This window comes from Ranitomeya imitator, chromosome 6 (genome assembly GCF_032444005.1).
Source record: "Ranitomeya imitator isolate aRanImi1 chromosome 6, aRanImi1.pri, whole genome shotgun sequence".
Lineage (NCBI taxonomy): Eukaryota > Metazoa > Chordata > Amphibia > Anura > Dendrobatidae > Ranitomeya > Ranitomeya imitator.
The window spans coordinates 5,899,131-5,916,695 of record NC_091287.1 but is presented as its reverse complement, the minus strand read 5'-3'; the positions used below and the strand labels follow the sequence as shown (position 1 = coordinate 5,916,695).

Below are 17,565 nucleotides of genomic sequence, written 5' to 3'. Positions count from 1 at the left end.
CATGCTGGTTCAGTATGCCTTCAATTTTGAATAAATCCCCTACAGTGTCACCAGCAAAGCCCCCCCACACCATCACACCTCCTCCTCCATGCTTCACGGTGGGAACCAGGCATGTAGAGTCCATCCGTTCACCTTTTCTGCATCGCACAAAGACACGGTGGTTGGAACCAAAGATCTCAAATTTGGACTCATCAGACCAAAGCACAGATTTTCACTGGTCTAATGTCCATTCCTTGTGTTCTTTAGCCCAAACAAGTCTCATCTGCTTGTTGCCTGTCCTTAGCAGTGGTTTCCTATTTTACCATGAAGGCCTGCTGCACAAAGTCTCCTCTTAACAGTTGTTGTAGAGATGTGTCTGCTGCTAGAATTCTGTGTGGCATTGACCTGGTCTCTAATCTGAGCTGCTGTTAACCTGTGATTTCTGAGGCTGGTGACTCAGATAAACTTATCCTCAGAAGCAGAGGTGACGCTTGGTCTTCCTTTCCTGGGGCGGTCCTCATGTGAGCCAGTTTCTTTGTAGCTCTTGATGGTTTTTGCCACTGCACTTGAGGACACTTTCAAAGTTTGCCCAATTTTTCGGACTGACTGACCTTCATTTCTTAAAGTAATGATGGCCACTCATTTTTCTTTACTTAGAATTTGTATTATGGCAAGAAAAAAGCAGCTAACAGTCTATTCAGTAGGACAATCAGCTGTGTATCCACCAGACTTCTGCACAACACAACTGATGGTCCCAACCTCATTTATAAGGCAAGAAATCCCACTTATTAAACCTGACAGGGCACACCTATGAAGTGACTATCTCTTGAAGCTCATCAAGAGAATGCCAAGAGTGTGCAAAGCAGTCATCAAAGCAAAAGGTGGCAGCTTTAAAGAACCTGGAATATAAGACATAATTTCAGTTGTTTCACACTTTTTTGTTAAGTATATAATTCCACTTGTGTTAATTCATAGTTTTGATGCCTTCAGTGTGAATGTACAATTTTCATAGTCATGAAAATACAGAAAAATCTTTAAATGAGAAGGTGTGTCCAAACTTTTGGTCTGTACTGTACACCTTTCAAAAAGTTCAACTGTTCTCTCTTCAGTCAACAGAGTATTCTCCTAAAAGTCTTGTGGATCATCAAGATGTTTTCTGGCAAAACTGAAACGAGCCTTTATGTTCTTATTGCTGAGCAGTGGTTTTTGTATTGGAACTCGGCCATTTTTGCCCAGTCTCTTTCTTATGGTGGAGTCATGAACACTGACCTTAATTTAGGCAAGTGAGGCATGCAAATCATTGGATGCTGTTGTGGGCTCTTTTGTGACCTCTTGGATTAGTCTTTACTGCACTCTTAGGGTAATTTTGGTTGGCCAGCCACTCCACAAACAGTTCACAACTGTTCCATATTTATGCCATGTGTGGATAATGACTCGGTGTGATTTGCAGGAGTCCCAAAGATTTAGAAATTGCTTAAAAACCATTTCCAGACTGATAGATCTCAATTACTTTGTTTCTCATTTGTTCCATAATTTCTTTGGATCACAGCATGATGTCTAGTTCTTGTGGACCTTGTAGTCTACTTCACTTTGTCAGGCAGGTCCTATTTAAGTGATTTCTTGATAGAGAACAGGTGTGACAGTAATCAGACATGGATGTGGCTAGGGAATGTGAACTCAGCTTCCCAAAGATGTGATAAACCTCAGTTAATTTATGTTTTTAGGGAAGGTGAGGGCAATCACTTTTTCACACAGGACCCTGCAGGTGATTTTGCATTTTGTCTGCATTTTGTGATTACTTGTGTTATCTTTCTCTAATATTTATATTTGTTTGGTGATCAGAAACATTTAACTGCGACAAACATGCAAAAGATTAAGAAATCGGGAATGGGGTGAACACTTTTTCACACGACTGTATGTGTTATTAGCAGAAAACCTACAATTTACTTAGCTGCCCCCTCCCTGCAGCCTCGCTCTCCCTTCAGTTGACTCCTCCTTGAAGCCTGTTACAGATCCCCTCCCTGCGGTCACTTCCCCATCCTGCAGCATCTCCCCCGCCTCGCAGCCTGTTGCAGATCTCCTCCTGCAGCTGCCCCTTCCCCACAGTCTGTTACAGATCCCCTCCCTGCGGTCACTTCCCCATTCTGCAGCATCTCCCCCTCCTCGCAGCCTGTTGCAGATCTCCTCCTGCAGCTGCCCCTTCCCCACAGCCTGTTACAGATCCCCTCCCTGCGGTCACTTCCCCATTCTGCGGCTTCACCCTCCTCGCAGCCTGTTGCAGATCTCCTCCTGCCGCTGCCCCCTACTTGCAGCCTGTTGCAGATCCCCTCCCTGCGGTCACTTCCCCATTCTGCGGCTTCACCCTCCTCGCAGCCTGTTGCAGATCTCCTCCTGCCGCTGCCCCCTACTTGCAGCCTGTTGCAGATCCCCTCCCTGTAAGTGCAGGATCTCCTCATACAATGACAAATCTGCTCAGTTCCCAAAAATTCCCCTGGAATAAAACATGTGAATAGTAGGCAGTCAGGAGGGGAGAGGAGGGAGATGGCGCTGCAGCTCAGTGCTGCTGTGTTGTTCAAGGGAAGGATTGAGTGAAGGGTGAAAATGCAGATGATACACTAGCGCAAAAAACTCCAGAGGGAAGTGGAGGCGATGCCAGGAGCGACCGCACGCTGCACAGACTTGTGGTTTCCGTTAGGAGCATACATGGCGGATTGGACGGATGTTCTCCTACCTCCCTCTCCGTGATTGTGTGATTCCGGAAGAGTCGATCCAGCAGTTCTTCCCCGCAACATCTGACACCATTAAGGGCAATGAGGAGCGTTCACATTGATCTCCGACGCACAACACATAAAGCCGTCACAAGTGACGCACGGACCCTGATGTAAAGGTAGACGCCTGGATATATGAACACGGACACAGAGGCACAGACAGTGACGCGGACGCACAGACCAGAACACATACAGTGGGGAAAATAAGTATGTGATACGCGGACGATTTTGCAAGTTTTCCCGCCTACAGAGAATGGAGAGGCAGGGCCGGCGTCAGCACCTGGGCAAGTGCCGGGGCCCTCAGCAGGCAGGGGGCCCACTCGCAGACGGGGACACTGGTGGGCTATAGTGCCGGCCCCCGCGAGTGGACCCCCCGCCTGCTCCGGGCCCCGGCACTTGCGATACTTACCTCTCCCGGTTCCAGCGCTGCAGCGTCTTCCATACTGTGACGTTCAGGTCAGAGGGCGCGATGATGTCACCAGTGCGCACCCTCTGCCTGAGCAGGCGCAGCACAGAGAGCAGGAAGAAGTCGACGCTGAGGAGTCCAGAGCAGCGACAAGCAACAAGAGGCATTTCATTTTTTTTAATGTTTGGAGCAATATATGGGGCTCAATATTCTGTTTGGAGCAATATATGGGGCTCATTATTCTGTTTGGAGCAATATATGGGGCTCATTATTCTGTTTGGAGCAATATATGGGGCTCATTATTCTGTATAGGTTTCTGAGCTAATGTAGAATGCACAATAGATATCACTCATGTAATGTAAGAAGTGAAATCTTTGGCATTGTACTATACCTATATTTCTCTGCCGTATCCGTGCATTATGAATTGTGGTATGTGTTAAAGGGGCCCACCGGGACTCTTTCGCCCAGGGCCCATGAGAACCTGGAGCCGGCCCTGTGGAGAGGTCTGTAGTCTTTATCGTTCTGCACACATCAACTGTGAGAGACAGAATCTAAAAATAAAATCCAGAAAATTACATTGTAGGATTTTTATATAATTAATTTGCATTTTATTGCATTAAACAAGTATTTGATACAATAGAAAAACAGAACTTAATATTTTGTCCAGAAACCTTTGTTTGCAATTAGAGGCCAGACATTTCCTGTAGTTCTTGACCAGGTTTGCACACACTGCAGCAGGGATATTGGCCCCCTCCTCCATACAGATCTTCTCCAGATCTTTCAGATTTCGGAGCTGTCGTTGGGCAACATTGAGTTTTAGCTCCTCCAAAGATTTTCTATTGGGTTCAGGTCTGGAGACTGGCTAGGCCACTCCAGGACCTTGAAATGCTTCTTGCGGAGCCTCTCCTTAGTTGCCATGGCTTTGTGTTTCGGGTGATTGTCATGCTGGAAGATGAAGCTACGAGCCATTTCCAATGCTCTTAGCGAGGGAAGAAGGTTGTTGGCCAAAATCTCGCGATATAGGACCCCATTCATCTTCTCTTCAATACCGTGCAGTCGTCCTGTCCCCTTGGCAGAAAAGCACCCCCAAAGTATGATGTTTCCCCCACCATGCTTCACGTTTGGGATGGTGCTATTACAGTTGTACTCCTCCTTCTTCTTCCTCCAAACGCGGCAAGTGCAGTCGATACCAAAAAGTTCCAATTTAGTATCATCTGACCACATGACCTTCTCTCATGTCTCCTATGTTTCATCCAGACGGTCATTGGTAAACTTCCAACGGGCCTGGACATGGGCAGGCGTGAGCAGGGGAACCTTGTGTACCCAGAGTAGGGGCTGGCGGGCAAATTTTAGCCTGGGGGCAAGCACACCACAGTGGCCCATGAGTAACGGCCCACCCTTCACTTCTGTGCATCAATTAGCTGATCTGTACTGGTATATGATATATTGTGGATACACTTATTATTATTACTATTTATTGTTATAGCGCCATTTATTCCATGGCGCTTTACATGTAAGAAGGGGTATACATAATAAAAACAAGTACAATAATCTTAAACAATGCAAGTCACAACTGGTACAGGAGGAGAGAGGACCCTGCCCGCGAGGGCTCACAATCTACAAGGGATGGGTGAGGATACAGGAATAGAGAGGACCCTGCCCGCGAGGGCTCACAATCTACAAGGGATGGGTGAGGATACAGGAGGAGAGAGGACCCTGCCTGCGAGGGCTCACAATCTACAAGGGATGGGTGAGGATACAGGAGAGAGGACCCTGCCCGCGAAGGCTCACAATCTACAAGGGATGGGTGAGAATACAGGAGGAGAGAGGACCCTGCCTGCGAGGGCTCACAATCTACAAGGGATGGGTGAGAATACAGGAGGAGAGAGGACCCTGCCAGCGAAGGCTCACAATCTACAAGGGATGGGTGAGGATACAGGAGAGAGGACCCTGCCCGCGAAGGCTCACAATCTACAAGGGATGGGTGAGAATACAGGAGGAGAGAGGACCCTGCCTGCGAGGGCTCACAATCTACAAGGGATGGGTGAGAATACAGGAGGAGAGAGGACCCTGCCCGCGAAGGCTCACAATCTACAAGGGATGGGTGAGAATACAGGAGGAGAGAGGACCCTGCCTGCGAGGGCTCACAATCTACAAGGGATGGGTGAGAATACAGGAGGAGAGAGGACCCTGCCCGCGAAGGCTCACAATCTACAAGGGATGGGTGAGAATACAGGAGGAGAGAGGACCCTGCCCGCGAAGGCTCACAATCTACAAGGGATGGGTGAGGATACAGTAGGAGAGAGAACCCTGCCCGCGAGGGCTCACAATCTACAAGGGATGGGTGAGAATACAGGAGGAGAGGACCCTGCCCGCGAAGGCTCACAATCTACAAGGGATGGGTGAGGATACAGTAGGAGAGAGGACCCTGCCCGCGAGGGCTCACAATATACAAGGGATGGGTGAGAATACAGGAGGAGAGAGGACCCTGCCCGCGAGGGCTCACAATATACTTGTCCTCACCCACAAAGCTCTCCACAGTGCGGCACCCCCATACATCTCCTCCCTCATTTCTGTCTATCAGCCTAACAGACCACTGCGCTCTGCAAATGACTTTCGATTAACCTCTGCACTAATCCGTACCTCCCACTCCCGACTCCAAGACTTCTCCCGTGCTGCGCCAATCTTCTGGAATGCTCTACCCCAAGATATTAGGACCATCCATAATTTGCATAGTTTTAGGCGCTCGCTCAAAACACATTTGTTCAGAGCGGCCTATCACGTTCACTAATCAAAGTCATTTTATGTTTGTGTGTGTGTAGCCCATTCACTATCTCCATCTATTCCCCACCCCCTGAAGATGGCCGGACCATCATTGTAAATACATCATTGTAAATACACACCTGTACTTTGTATCTCCCCACCTCATTGTAGATTGTAAGCTCTCACGAGCAGGGTCGTCTTATTTTGCTTTAATTATTGTATTGTTAACGTTGTTACTTATGACTTTTGTGTTTGAAACTGTTAAACTGTAAAGCGCTGCGGAATATGTTGGCGCTATATAAATAAAGATTATTATTATTATTATTATACAAGGGATGGGTGAGGATACAGGAGGAGAGAGGACCCTGCCCGCGAGGGCTCACAATATACAAGGGATGGGTGAGAATACAGTAGGTTAGGGTAGAGCTGGTCATGCAGCGGTTTGGTCGATCGGTGATTACTGCAGGTCGTAGGTTTGCCAGAAGAGGTGGGTCTTCAGGTTCTTTTTGAAGGTTTCGATGGTAGGCGAGAGTCTGATATGTTGGGGTAGAGGGTTCCAGAGTAGGGGTGATACGCGAGAGAAATCTTGTATACGATTGTGGGAAGAGGAGATAAGAGGGGAGTAGAGTAGGAGATCTTGTGAGGATCGGAGGTTGCGTGTAGGAAAGTACCGGGAGACGAGGTCACAGATGTATGGAGGAGACAGGTTATGGATGGCTTTGTACGTCATGGTTAGGGTTTTGTACTGGAGTCTCTGGGTAATGGGGAGCCAGTGAAGGGATTGACAGAGGGGAGAAGCTGGGGAATAGCGGGGGGACAGGTGGATTAGTCGGGCAGCAGAGTTTAGAATAGATTGGAGGGGTGCAAGAGTGTTAGAGGGGAGGCCACAGAGCAGGAGGTTGCAGTAGTCAAGGCGAGAGATGATGAGGGCATGGACTAGGGTTTTTGCAGATTCTTGGTTGAGGAATGAACGGATTCGTGAAATATTTTTGAGTTGAAGTCAGCAGGAAGTGGAAAGGGCTTGGATATGCGGTGTGAAGGAGAGATCAGCGTCAAGGATTACCCCGAGGCAGCGAGCTTGTGGGACTGGGGAGAGTGGGCAGCCACACACTGTAATGGATAGGTTCGTTGGGGGGGTCACGTGAGATGGGGGAAAGATGATGAATTCTGTTTTGTCCATGTTAAGTTTCAGAAATCTAGCGAGAAGAAGGATGAAATAGCGGATAGACATTGAGGGATTCTGGTTAGTAGGGAGGTGATATCTGGTCCAGAGATGTAGATCTGTGTGTCATCAGCATAGAGATGATACTGAAAGCCGTGAGATTCTATGAGCTGTCCCAGGCCAAAGGTGTAAATGGAGAAGAGCAGGGGCCCTAGGACTGAACCTTGTGGGACTCCGACAGATAGGGGGCGAGGTGAGGAGGTGGTGTGTGAGTGGGAGACGCTGAATGTCCGGTCTGTTAGGTATGATGAGATCCAGGATAGGGCCAAATCTGTGATGCCAAGGGATGAGAGGGTCTGTAATAATAGGGAATGGTCCACTGTGTCAAAGGCAGCCGACAGGTCGAGGAGGAGGAGGACAGAGTAGTGTCGCTTGCTCTAGGCGGTTAAGAGGTCATTGGTGACCTTAGTTAGGGCAGTTTCAGTGGAATGGTGTGACCGGAAACCTGATTGTAGGCGGTCAAAGAGGGAGCAAGAAGAGAGATGGGAGGACAGTTCAAGGTAGACGTGCTGTTCCAGTAGTTTGGAGGCAAAGGGGAGAGGTGATATAGGGCGATAGCTAGATACAGAGGATGGGTGAAGAGATCCATCATATTATATACAGGATAGTATGTGACCTTAATATATTTCACTGTGTACAGACATCAGATAATACACCAGTCACATATTATCCTGTATATAAACTGGATGCATGTGTACACAGTACAGCACATACTGGTATAATATACTGGGATACAGATGTCAGATACAGGAGATGTGATATTACACTGGGACTGCAGACATCAGATATTACACCAGTGTCACACATTATCCTGTATATACTATGTGATGTCTGCACATAGAGTATACCACATACAGGATCATATGTAACCAGTGCATTTTACACTATGTGTACAGTACAGACATCAGATAATACACCAGTCACCAGTGTTAATTTGGTTGTTGTATTACGGTACATTAATATTCCTCTCTTCACTGGGTGGGTTAAGGGTACAGAATGAGGGCAGATTCAGGAACTAAGACAATGTACGTGGTCCCGGCTTTTTTCATCATCAGAAGTAATTTGGGGAGCAGGACAAGCTAGGTCGACCCTAGTGTTAGGTACAGGGAAGGAGCCCCTGGTCCTGAGACATAAGCAACAGAGTCGTGACATTGACACATTCTATAGGATTCTAGCTTATGGGACCACGACCCCAGCTGAAAGAATACAGAACTGCTCCATTGACCATCACTGAACCATTGATACGTTTAGGGTAGTCAGGATTTGAACCCACCAGTCACCCGAGCCCCATGGAAACGTTTGTGAAAATCAGGAATGGGACAAACCGATCACCTGGCTCCTTGGAGATGTTCAGAGAAGCCAGGTTGTGACCCTCAAGCCACCTGGCCTTGTACCTGATTGGACTGTCAGCTTCTGAAGCTTGTTGTTACCTCCTCTCTCTGCGTGGCACAGGTGGGGGTAGTCGGCCTTGGAAGCTCTGAAGTCATAGTTGCACTTATCCCGGCGAGTCAGCGGAAGGGTGAGACTCTAATTTTGCACCATCCTGGGTATTTGCTGGGACTGTTCTATATGTTATTTGTCTGTTTTGTGGTTTAATAAAGTATTGCCACACTGTTTTGCCCTCACCCTGTGTTGTCTAAGTAGTATTATGCCCACAGTAAAAGGAGAGCAGGTGTTCGGCAGGATGATCCCTGGTCCATGCAGTTTTGGCTAGTGGACCAGGGTATCTGCTGCCCCCCATGTCTCCACAATATGTAAGACGGACATCAGATATTACATGGTAACATAGGAGCCTTCTTTGATGTCACCTTCACAATTCTTGCATCCATTGATCTTGTGAGTTTTTGGAGAGTTTCTTCTTGTATTTCTTCCCTCCCAGAGCTGCTGTTTTGATGTGAACGGCCTCCCATCCTCATAGATCCTTTTGCTTGATGATTCTCCAAAGGTTCTCTGTACGGTTGAGGTCAGGTGAAGATGGCGGCCGCACCATGAGTTTATCTCCTTTTATGCCCATAGCAGCCAATGATTCAGAGGTTTATTTGCAGCATGAGATGGGGCATTGTCAGCATGAAGATTTTGCTCCTGGTTTCTGCTTTTAGACCATGGAAGAAAGTTGTCAGTCAGAAACTCTATGTACTTTGCAGAGGTCATTTTCACACATTCAGGAACCTTAAAGGGCCCTACCAGCTGTTTCCCCATGATTCCGGCCCAAAATGTGACTCCTCCACCTCCTTGCTGACGTCGCAGCCTTGTTGGGAAATGGTGGCCTCCACCAACCATCCACTACTCCATCCATCTGGACCATCCAGGGTTGCTCGACACTCATCAGTAAGCAAGACTGTTTGGAAATTAGTCTTCATGTATGTCTGGGCCCACTGCAACCGTTTCTAGTAACATAGTAACATAGTTAGTAAGGCCGAAAAAAGACATTTGTCCATCCAGTTCAGCCTATATTCCATCATAATAAATCCCCAGATCTACGTCCTTCTACAGAACCTAATTGTATGATACAATATTGTTCTGCTCCAGGAAGACATCCAGGCCTCTCTTGAACCCCCCGACTGAGTTCGCCATCACCACCTCCTCAGGCAAGCAATTCCAGATTCTCACTGCCCTAACAGTAAAGAATCCTCTTCTATGTTGGTGGAAAAACCTTCTCTCCTCCAGACGCAAAGAATGCCCCCTTGTGCCCGTCACCTTCCTTGGTATAAACAGATCCTCAGCGAGATATTTGTATTGTCCCCTTATATACTTATACATGGTTATTAGATCGCCCCTCAGTCGTCTTTTTTCTAGACTAAATAATCCTAATTTCGCTAATCTATCTGGGTATTGTAGTTCTCCCATCCCCTTTATTAATTTTGTTGCCCTCCTTTGTACTCTCTCTAGTTCCATTATATCCTTCCTGAGCACCGGTGCCCAAAACTGGACACAGTACTCCATGTGCGGTCTAACTAGGGATTTGTACAGAGGCAGTATAATGCTCTCATCATGTGTATCCAGACCTCTTTTAATGCACCCCATGATCCTGTTTGCCTTGGCAGCTGCTGCCTGGCACTGGCTGCTCCAGGTAAGTTTATCATTAACTAGGATCCCCAAGTCCTTCTCCCTGTCAGATTTACCCAGTGGTTTCCCATTCAGTGTGTAATGGTGACATTGATTCCTTCTTCCCATGTGTATAACCTTACATTTATCATTGTTAAACCTCATCTGCCACCTTTCTGCTCATGAACACTGTTTAGGGGTAGCCGAATAGTAGGTTTATGCACCACAGCAAGCCTGTGAAGGATCCGACACCTTGAGGTTCGAGGGACACCATGTGATATACTTTGATATAGACTTCATATGGTATATACTGGATAACTTAGGATGGTATATATCAGAGGTGGGTAATTAATTTTCCTTAATGGCTACATGAGAGAACGTAACTGTTGTTGAGGCCACACAAATAGTCTGAAATAAATTCTGTTCAATGTTAATATTAACTACAATTAATATAAAATAATAATTATATAACTTAAAATTGAACAGAATTAAGTATGCTGATATCTCCCTATATGCTTGAGCCCCCACACAGCCCCCTATATACCATATGAGCAAATGCATAGCCCCTATATACAGTATAAACCTACATAAAGAGTGAGTCCCACATAGCCATTATATACAATACCAGCCCCCACATAGCCTCCTATATACAGTATGACCCCCGTAGCTTTCTATATATATTTGTAGCTCTAAATACAGCCTCCTATAGAGAGTATGTGCTCACATATAGCCTCTGATATAAGTACTAGATTGTGGCCCGATTCTAATGCATCGGGTATTCTAGAATATGCATGTCCCCGTAGTATATGGACAATGATGATTCCAGAATTCGTGGCAGACTGTGCCCGTCGCTGATTGGTTGAGGCAACCTTTATGACATCATCGTCACTATGGCAACCATTATGACATCTACGTCGATACTGTGCCCGTCGCTGATTGGTCGAGGCGAATTCGCGGCAGACTGTGCCCATGCTGTGCCCGTCGCTGAGACGCGGGATTTCCAGGACAGACAGACAGAAAGACAGACAGACGGAAAAACCCTTAGGCAATTATATATATAGATGTGTCCCCACATAGCCTTCTATATACAGTGTGAGCCCCCACATAGCCTCTTATATACAGTGTGAGCCCCATATAGCCTCCTATATACAGAATGAGCCCCACATAGCCTCTTATATACAGTGTGAGCCCCACATAGCCTCTATATATACACTGTGAGCCCCACATAGCCTCCATATATACACTGTGAGCCCCACATAGCCTCTATATATACACTGTGAGCCCCACATAGCCTCCATATATACACTGTGAGCCCCACATAGCCTCTATATATACACTGTGAGCCCCACATAGCCTCTTATATACAGTGTGAGACCCCACATAGCCTCTTATATACAGTGTGAGACCCCACATAGCCTCTTATAAGTGTGAGACCCCACAAAGCCTCTTATATACAGTGAGCCCCATATAGCCTTCTATATAGTGTGAGCCCCCACATAGCCTCTTATACAGTGTGAGCCCCCACATAGCCTCTTATATACAGTGTGAGCCCCACATAGCCTCTATATATACACTGTGAGACCCCACATAGCCTTCTATATACAGTGTGAGCCCCCACATAGCCTCTTATATACAGTGTGAGCCCCACATAGCCTCTATATATACACTGTGAGACCCCACATAGCCTTCTATATACAGTGTGAGCCCCCACATAGCCTCTTATATACAGTGTGAGCCCCCACATAGCCTCTATATATAGTGTGAGACCCCACAAAGCCTCTTATATACAGTGAGCCCCATATAGCCTTCTATATAGTGTGAGCCCCCACATAGCCTCTTATACAGTGTGAGCCCCCACATAGCCTCTTATATACAGTGTGAGCCCCACATAGCCTCTATATATACACTGTGAGACCCCACATAGCCTTCTATATACAGTGTGAGCCCCCACATAGCCTCTTATATACAGTGTGAGCCCCACATAGCCTCTATATATACACTGTGAGACCCCACATAGCCTTCTATATACAGTGTGAGCCCCCACATAGCCTCTTATATACAGTGTGAGCCCCCACATAGCCTCTATATATAGTGTGAGACCCCACATAGCCTTCTATATACAGTGTGAGCCCCCACAAAGCCTCTTATATACAGTGTGAGCCCCATATAGCTTTCTATATAGTGTGAGCCCCCACATAGCCTCTTATATACAGTGTGAGCCCCACATAGCCTCTATATATACAGTGTGAGACCTCACATAGCCTTCTATATACAGTGTGAGCCCCCACATAGCCTCTATATATACAGTGTGAGACCCCACATAGCCTTCTATATACAGTGTGAGCCCCCACATAGCCTTCTATATACAGTGTGAGGCCCCACATAGCCTTCTATATACAGTGTGAGCCCCCACATAGCCTCTTATATACAGTGTGAGCCCCCACATAGCCTTCTATATAGTGTGAGCCCCCATATAGCCTTCTATATACAGTGTGAGCCCCCCACATAGCCTTCTATATAGAGTGTGAGCCCCCACATAGCCTTCTATATACAGTGTGAGCCCCCACATAGCCTCTTATATACAGTGTGAGGCCCCACATAGCCTTCTATATACAGTGTGAGCCCCCACATAGCCTTCTATATACAGTATTAGCCCACACATAACCTTCTATATACAGTGTGAGCCCCCACATAGCCTTCTACATAGAGTGTGAGCCCCCACATAGCCTTCTATATACAGTGTGAGCCCCCACATAGCCTCTTATATACAGTGTGAGCCCCCACATAGCCTTCTATATAGTGTGAGCCCCCACATAGCCTTCTATATACAGTGTGAGCCCCCCACATAGCCTTCTATATAGAGTGTGAGCCCCCACATAGCCTTCTATATACAGTGTGAGCCCCCACATAGCCTCTTATATACAGTGTGAGCCCCCACATAGCCTCTTATATACAGTGTGAGGCCCCATATAGCCTCCTATATATACCAGTGTGAGGACCCACATATCCCCCTATATGCAGGCACACATCACATACACATATGAAAGAAAACAACCCACCACATACTCATCTCGCTCTTGCTCCCCCAGCAGTCTGCTTGGTCACTGGTGCACGGACTCTCTGCACAACACACGGGATGTAGTGATGTCGTTAATCCATAATGGCGTAGTGTGATATGAACGGTAATGTTTGAGATTGTGGTCCGAGCTCTCCTCAGGTCACTGACCAGGTCCTCCCGCGTAGTTCTGGGCTGATTCCTGACCTTTCTGAAGATCATCCTTACCCCACAAGGCGAGACCTTGTATGGAGCCCCAGACTGAGGAAGATTGTCAGTCATCTTGTGTTTCTCCCATTTTATAATAATTGTGCCAGCAGTCGTTGCCTTCTCATCAAGCTGCTTGCCTATTGTTCTGTCACCCATTCCAGCCTAGCACACATCTACCATTTTGTCCCTGGTGTCCTTAGACAGCTCTTTGGTCTTGGCCATGGTGGAGAGGTTGGGGTGTGATAGAGTGTGTGGACGGGTGTCTTCTATACAGGCAATGATGTCAAACAGGAGCAATTAATCCAGGTAATGAGTGCAGAGTAGGAGGCTTCTTACAGAAACACTAACAGGTCTGTGAGCGCAGAATTCTCGCTGGTCGGTCGGTGATCACATACTTATTTCATGCAATAAAATGCAAATTAATTATGTAACAATCCTACAATGTGATTCTCTGGATTTTATTCTTAGGTTCTGTCTCTCACAGTTGAAGTGTACCGACGATAACAATTACAGACCTCCCCATTCTGTGTAGGAGGGAAAACGTGCAGAATCGGCAGAGAATCAAATACTTCCAGGGGCTTCTCACAAAATGAGAATATCATCAAAAAGTGAATCTCCGATATTCTATAGAGTCATTACACACAGAGTGATCTATTTCATGTGTTTATTTCTGTTAATGTTGATGATTATGGCTTACAGCCAATGAAAACCCAAAAGTCATTATCTCAGTAAATTAGAATTAACAATAAAAACCTGTAAAGGCTCCTAAGTGTTTATAAATGTCCTTAGTCTGTTTCAGCAGCTCCACAATCATGGAGAAGACTGCTGACCTGACAGATGTCCAGAAGGCGTCACTGACACTCCACAAGGAGGGGAAGCCACAGAAGGTCATTGGTAAAGAAGACGGCTGTTCACACAGTGCTGTATCCAAGCATATTAATGGAAAGTGGAGTGGAAGGAAAAAGTGTGGTAGAAAAAGGTGCACAAGCCACCGGGATAACCGCAGCCTGGAAAGGATTGTTAAGAAAAGGCCATTCAGTAATGTGGGGGAGATTCACAAGGAGTGGACTGCTGCTGGAGTCATTGCTTCACCACACCCAGACGTGTCCAGGACATGGGCTACAAGTGTCACATTCCTTGTGTCCGGCCACTCATGACCAATAGACAACGCCAGAAGAGTCTTACCTGGGCCAAGGAGACAAAGAACCGGACTGTTGTCAGTAGTCCAAGGTCCCAGAGTCTGGAGGAAGAGTGGAGAGGCCACAATCCAAGCTGCTGGAGGTCTGGTGTGAAGTCTCCACAATCAGTGATGGTTTGGGGGCCATGTCATCTGCTGGTGTAGGTCCACTGGGTTTTATCAAGACCAAAGTCAGCGCTGCCGTCTACCAGGACATTTTAGAGCACTTCATGCTTCCCTCTGCCGACAAGATTTTTGGAGATGTAAATGTCATTCTCCAGCAGGACTTGGCCTCTGTCCACACTGCCAAAAGTACCAATACCTGGTGTAAAAACAACAGTATCACTGGGCTGGATTGGCAGCAAACTCACCTGACCTTACCCCCATAGAGAATCTATGGAGTATTGTCAAGAGGAAGATGAGACACCAGACCCAACAATGCAGACGAGCTGAAGGCTGCTATCAGAACAACCTGGCTGTCACGTTCCGTTTTTGGCTTTCTGGCATCTCTGCTTCCACTCCGTTTAAAACTTTTTTCCTTTTGGACCATTGGGGGTTAATGTGAATTCCCCCCTGCTGGCAATCTGATGTTACTGCAGTGCTCCTGGGTCAGCTGAGGTTGCTGGTGACCACTCCCACCACCCTTTATAAGGTCACCTGATGCATCAGCTGACTGTTGTGACACAGGTCCTTTATGGAGTCCAGCCTGGCAGTTGCAGCGCTCTGCTGTCAGCCATGTCTGGTGATTGGAGTGCAGTTGCTGTTTTCTGCGGTGTGGAGTTAGCAGCGGTGTCCATAAGCTAAGTGTGGAGTTTTCTCACCTTGTCCCTTCCCCGTTTCCATTATCTGAGGCCAGCGCACTATCCAGGGCAGTATTAGAGGGACGAAGCGGGGGGAAGGGAGAGTTAGGGGAGTTAGGGGAGGCTCCGCTCAGAGCTCAGGTGGTGACTACTCCCCATCCCCTAGAGGTGACGTCTCCCTCTCACCTTTTCCATCCCGTTGTTTGTGAGTTGTGCTGTCCACTGACCGACCGCAGGCTGATCGCCCCCATGTCACACCACATTGATGCAAATGGACCAAGTATTGAGTGAAATTACTGAACAGACATTTCAGATTTTACAACCATTTTTCAAGCTGGTGTTATAAAGTATTCTAATTTACTGAGATAATGCATATATATACTGCACAGTACCACTCCTCCTGTATATATATACACTGCACAGTACCACTCCTCCTGTATATATATACACTGCACAGTACCACTCCTCCTGTATATATACACTGCACAGCACCGCTCCACCTGTCCTGTATATATACACCGCACAGTACCACTCCTCCTGTATATATACACTGCACAGTACCACTCCTCCTGTATATATACACTGCACAGTACCACTCCTCCTGTATATATACACTGCACAGTACCGCTCCTCCTGTCCTGTATATATACACTGCACAGTACCTCTCCTCCTGTATATATACACTGCACAATACCACTCCTCCTGTATATATACACTGCACAGCACCGCTCCACCTGTCCTGTATATATACACCGCACAGTACCACTCCTCCTGTATATATACACTGCACAGCACCGCTCCACCTGTCCTGTATATATACACCGCACAGTACCACTCCTCCTGTATATATACACTGCACAGTACCACTCCTCCTGTATATATACACTGCACAGCACCGCTCCACCTGTCCTGTATATATACACCGCACAGTACCACTCCTCCTGTATATATACACTGCACAGTACCACTCCTCCTGTATATATATACACTGCACAGTACCACTCCTCCTGTATATATACACTGCACAGCACCGCTCCACCTGTCCTGTATATATACACTGCACAGCACCGCTCCACCTGTCCTGTATATATACACCGCACAGTACCACTCCTCCTGTATATATATACACTGCACAGTACCACTCCTCCTGTATATATACACTGCACAGTACCACTCCTCCTGTATATATATACACTGCACAGTACCACTCCTCCTGTATATATACACTGCACAGCACCGCTCCACCTGTCCTGTATATATACACCGCACAGTACCACTCCTCCTGTATATATATACACTGCACAGTACCACTCCTCCTGTATATATATACACTGCACAGTACCACTCCTCCTGTATATATATACACTGCACAGTACCACTCCTCCTGTATATATACACTGCACAGTACCACTCCTCCTGTATATATACACTGCACAGTACCACTCCCCTGTATATATACACTGCACAGCACCGCTCCTACTGTCCTGTATATATACACCGCACAGTACCACTCCTCCTGTCCTGTATATATACACTGCACAGTACCACTCCTCCTGTGTATATATACACTGCACAGCACCACTCCTCCTGTATATATACACTGCACAGTACCACTCCTCCTGTATATATACACTGCACAGTACCACTCCTCCTGTATATATACACTGCACAGTACCACTCCTCCTGTATATATACACTGCACAGTACCGCTCCTCCTGTATATATACACTGCACATTACCGCTCCTCCTGTATATATACACTGCACAGCACCACTCCTCCTGTATATATACACTGTACAGTACCGCTCCTCCTGTATATATACACTGCACAGTACCGCTCCTCCTGTCCTGTATATATACACTGCACAGTACCACTCCTCCTGTATATACACTGCACAGTACCACTCCTCCTGTATATATACACTGCACAGCACCACTCCTCCTGTGTATATACACTGCACAGCACCACTCCTCCTGTGTATATACACTGCACAGTACCACTCCTCCTGTGTATATACACTGCACAGTACCACTCCTCCTGTATATATACACTGCACAGTACCACTCCTCCTGTCCTGTATATATACACTGCACAGTACCACTCCTCCTGTCCTGTATATATACACTGCACAGTACCACT

General features: G+C 46.9%; 1 protein-coding gene across 1 annotated transcript in view; it reads right to left on the bottom strand.

Moving 5' to 3' along the window:
• The window catches only part of OBSCN (obscurin, cytoskeletal calmodulin and titin-interacting RhoGEF), a 655,700-nt gene that overhangs the window by 81,518 nt on the left and 556,617 nt on the right, over positions 1–17,565 (bottom strand). The window contains exon 96 of the mRNA XM_069730488.1: positions 2,711–2,771. Coding sequence (XP_069586589.1) covers positions 2,711–2,771 — 61 coding nt within the window. The remainder of the gene's footprint in view (positions 1–2,710; positions 2,772–17,565) is intronic.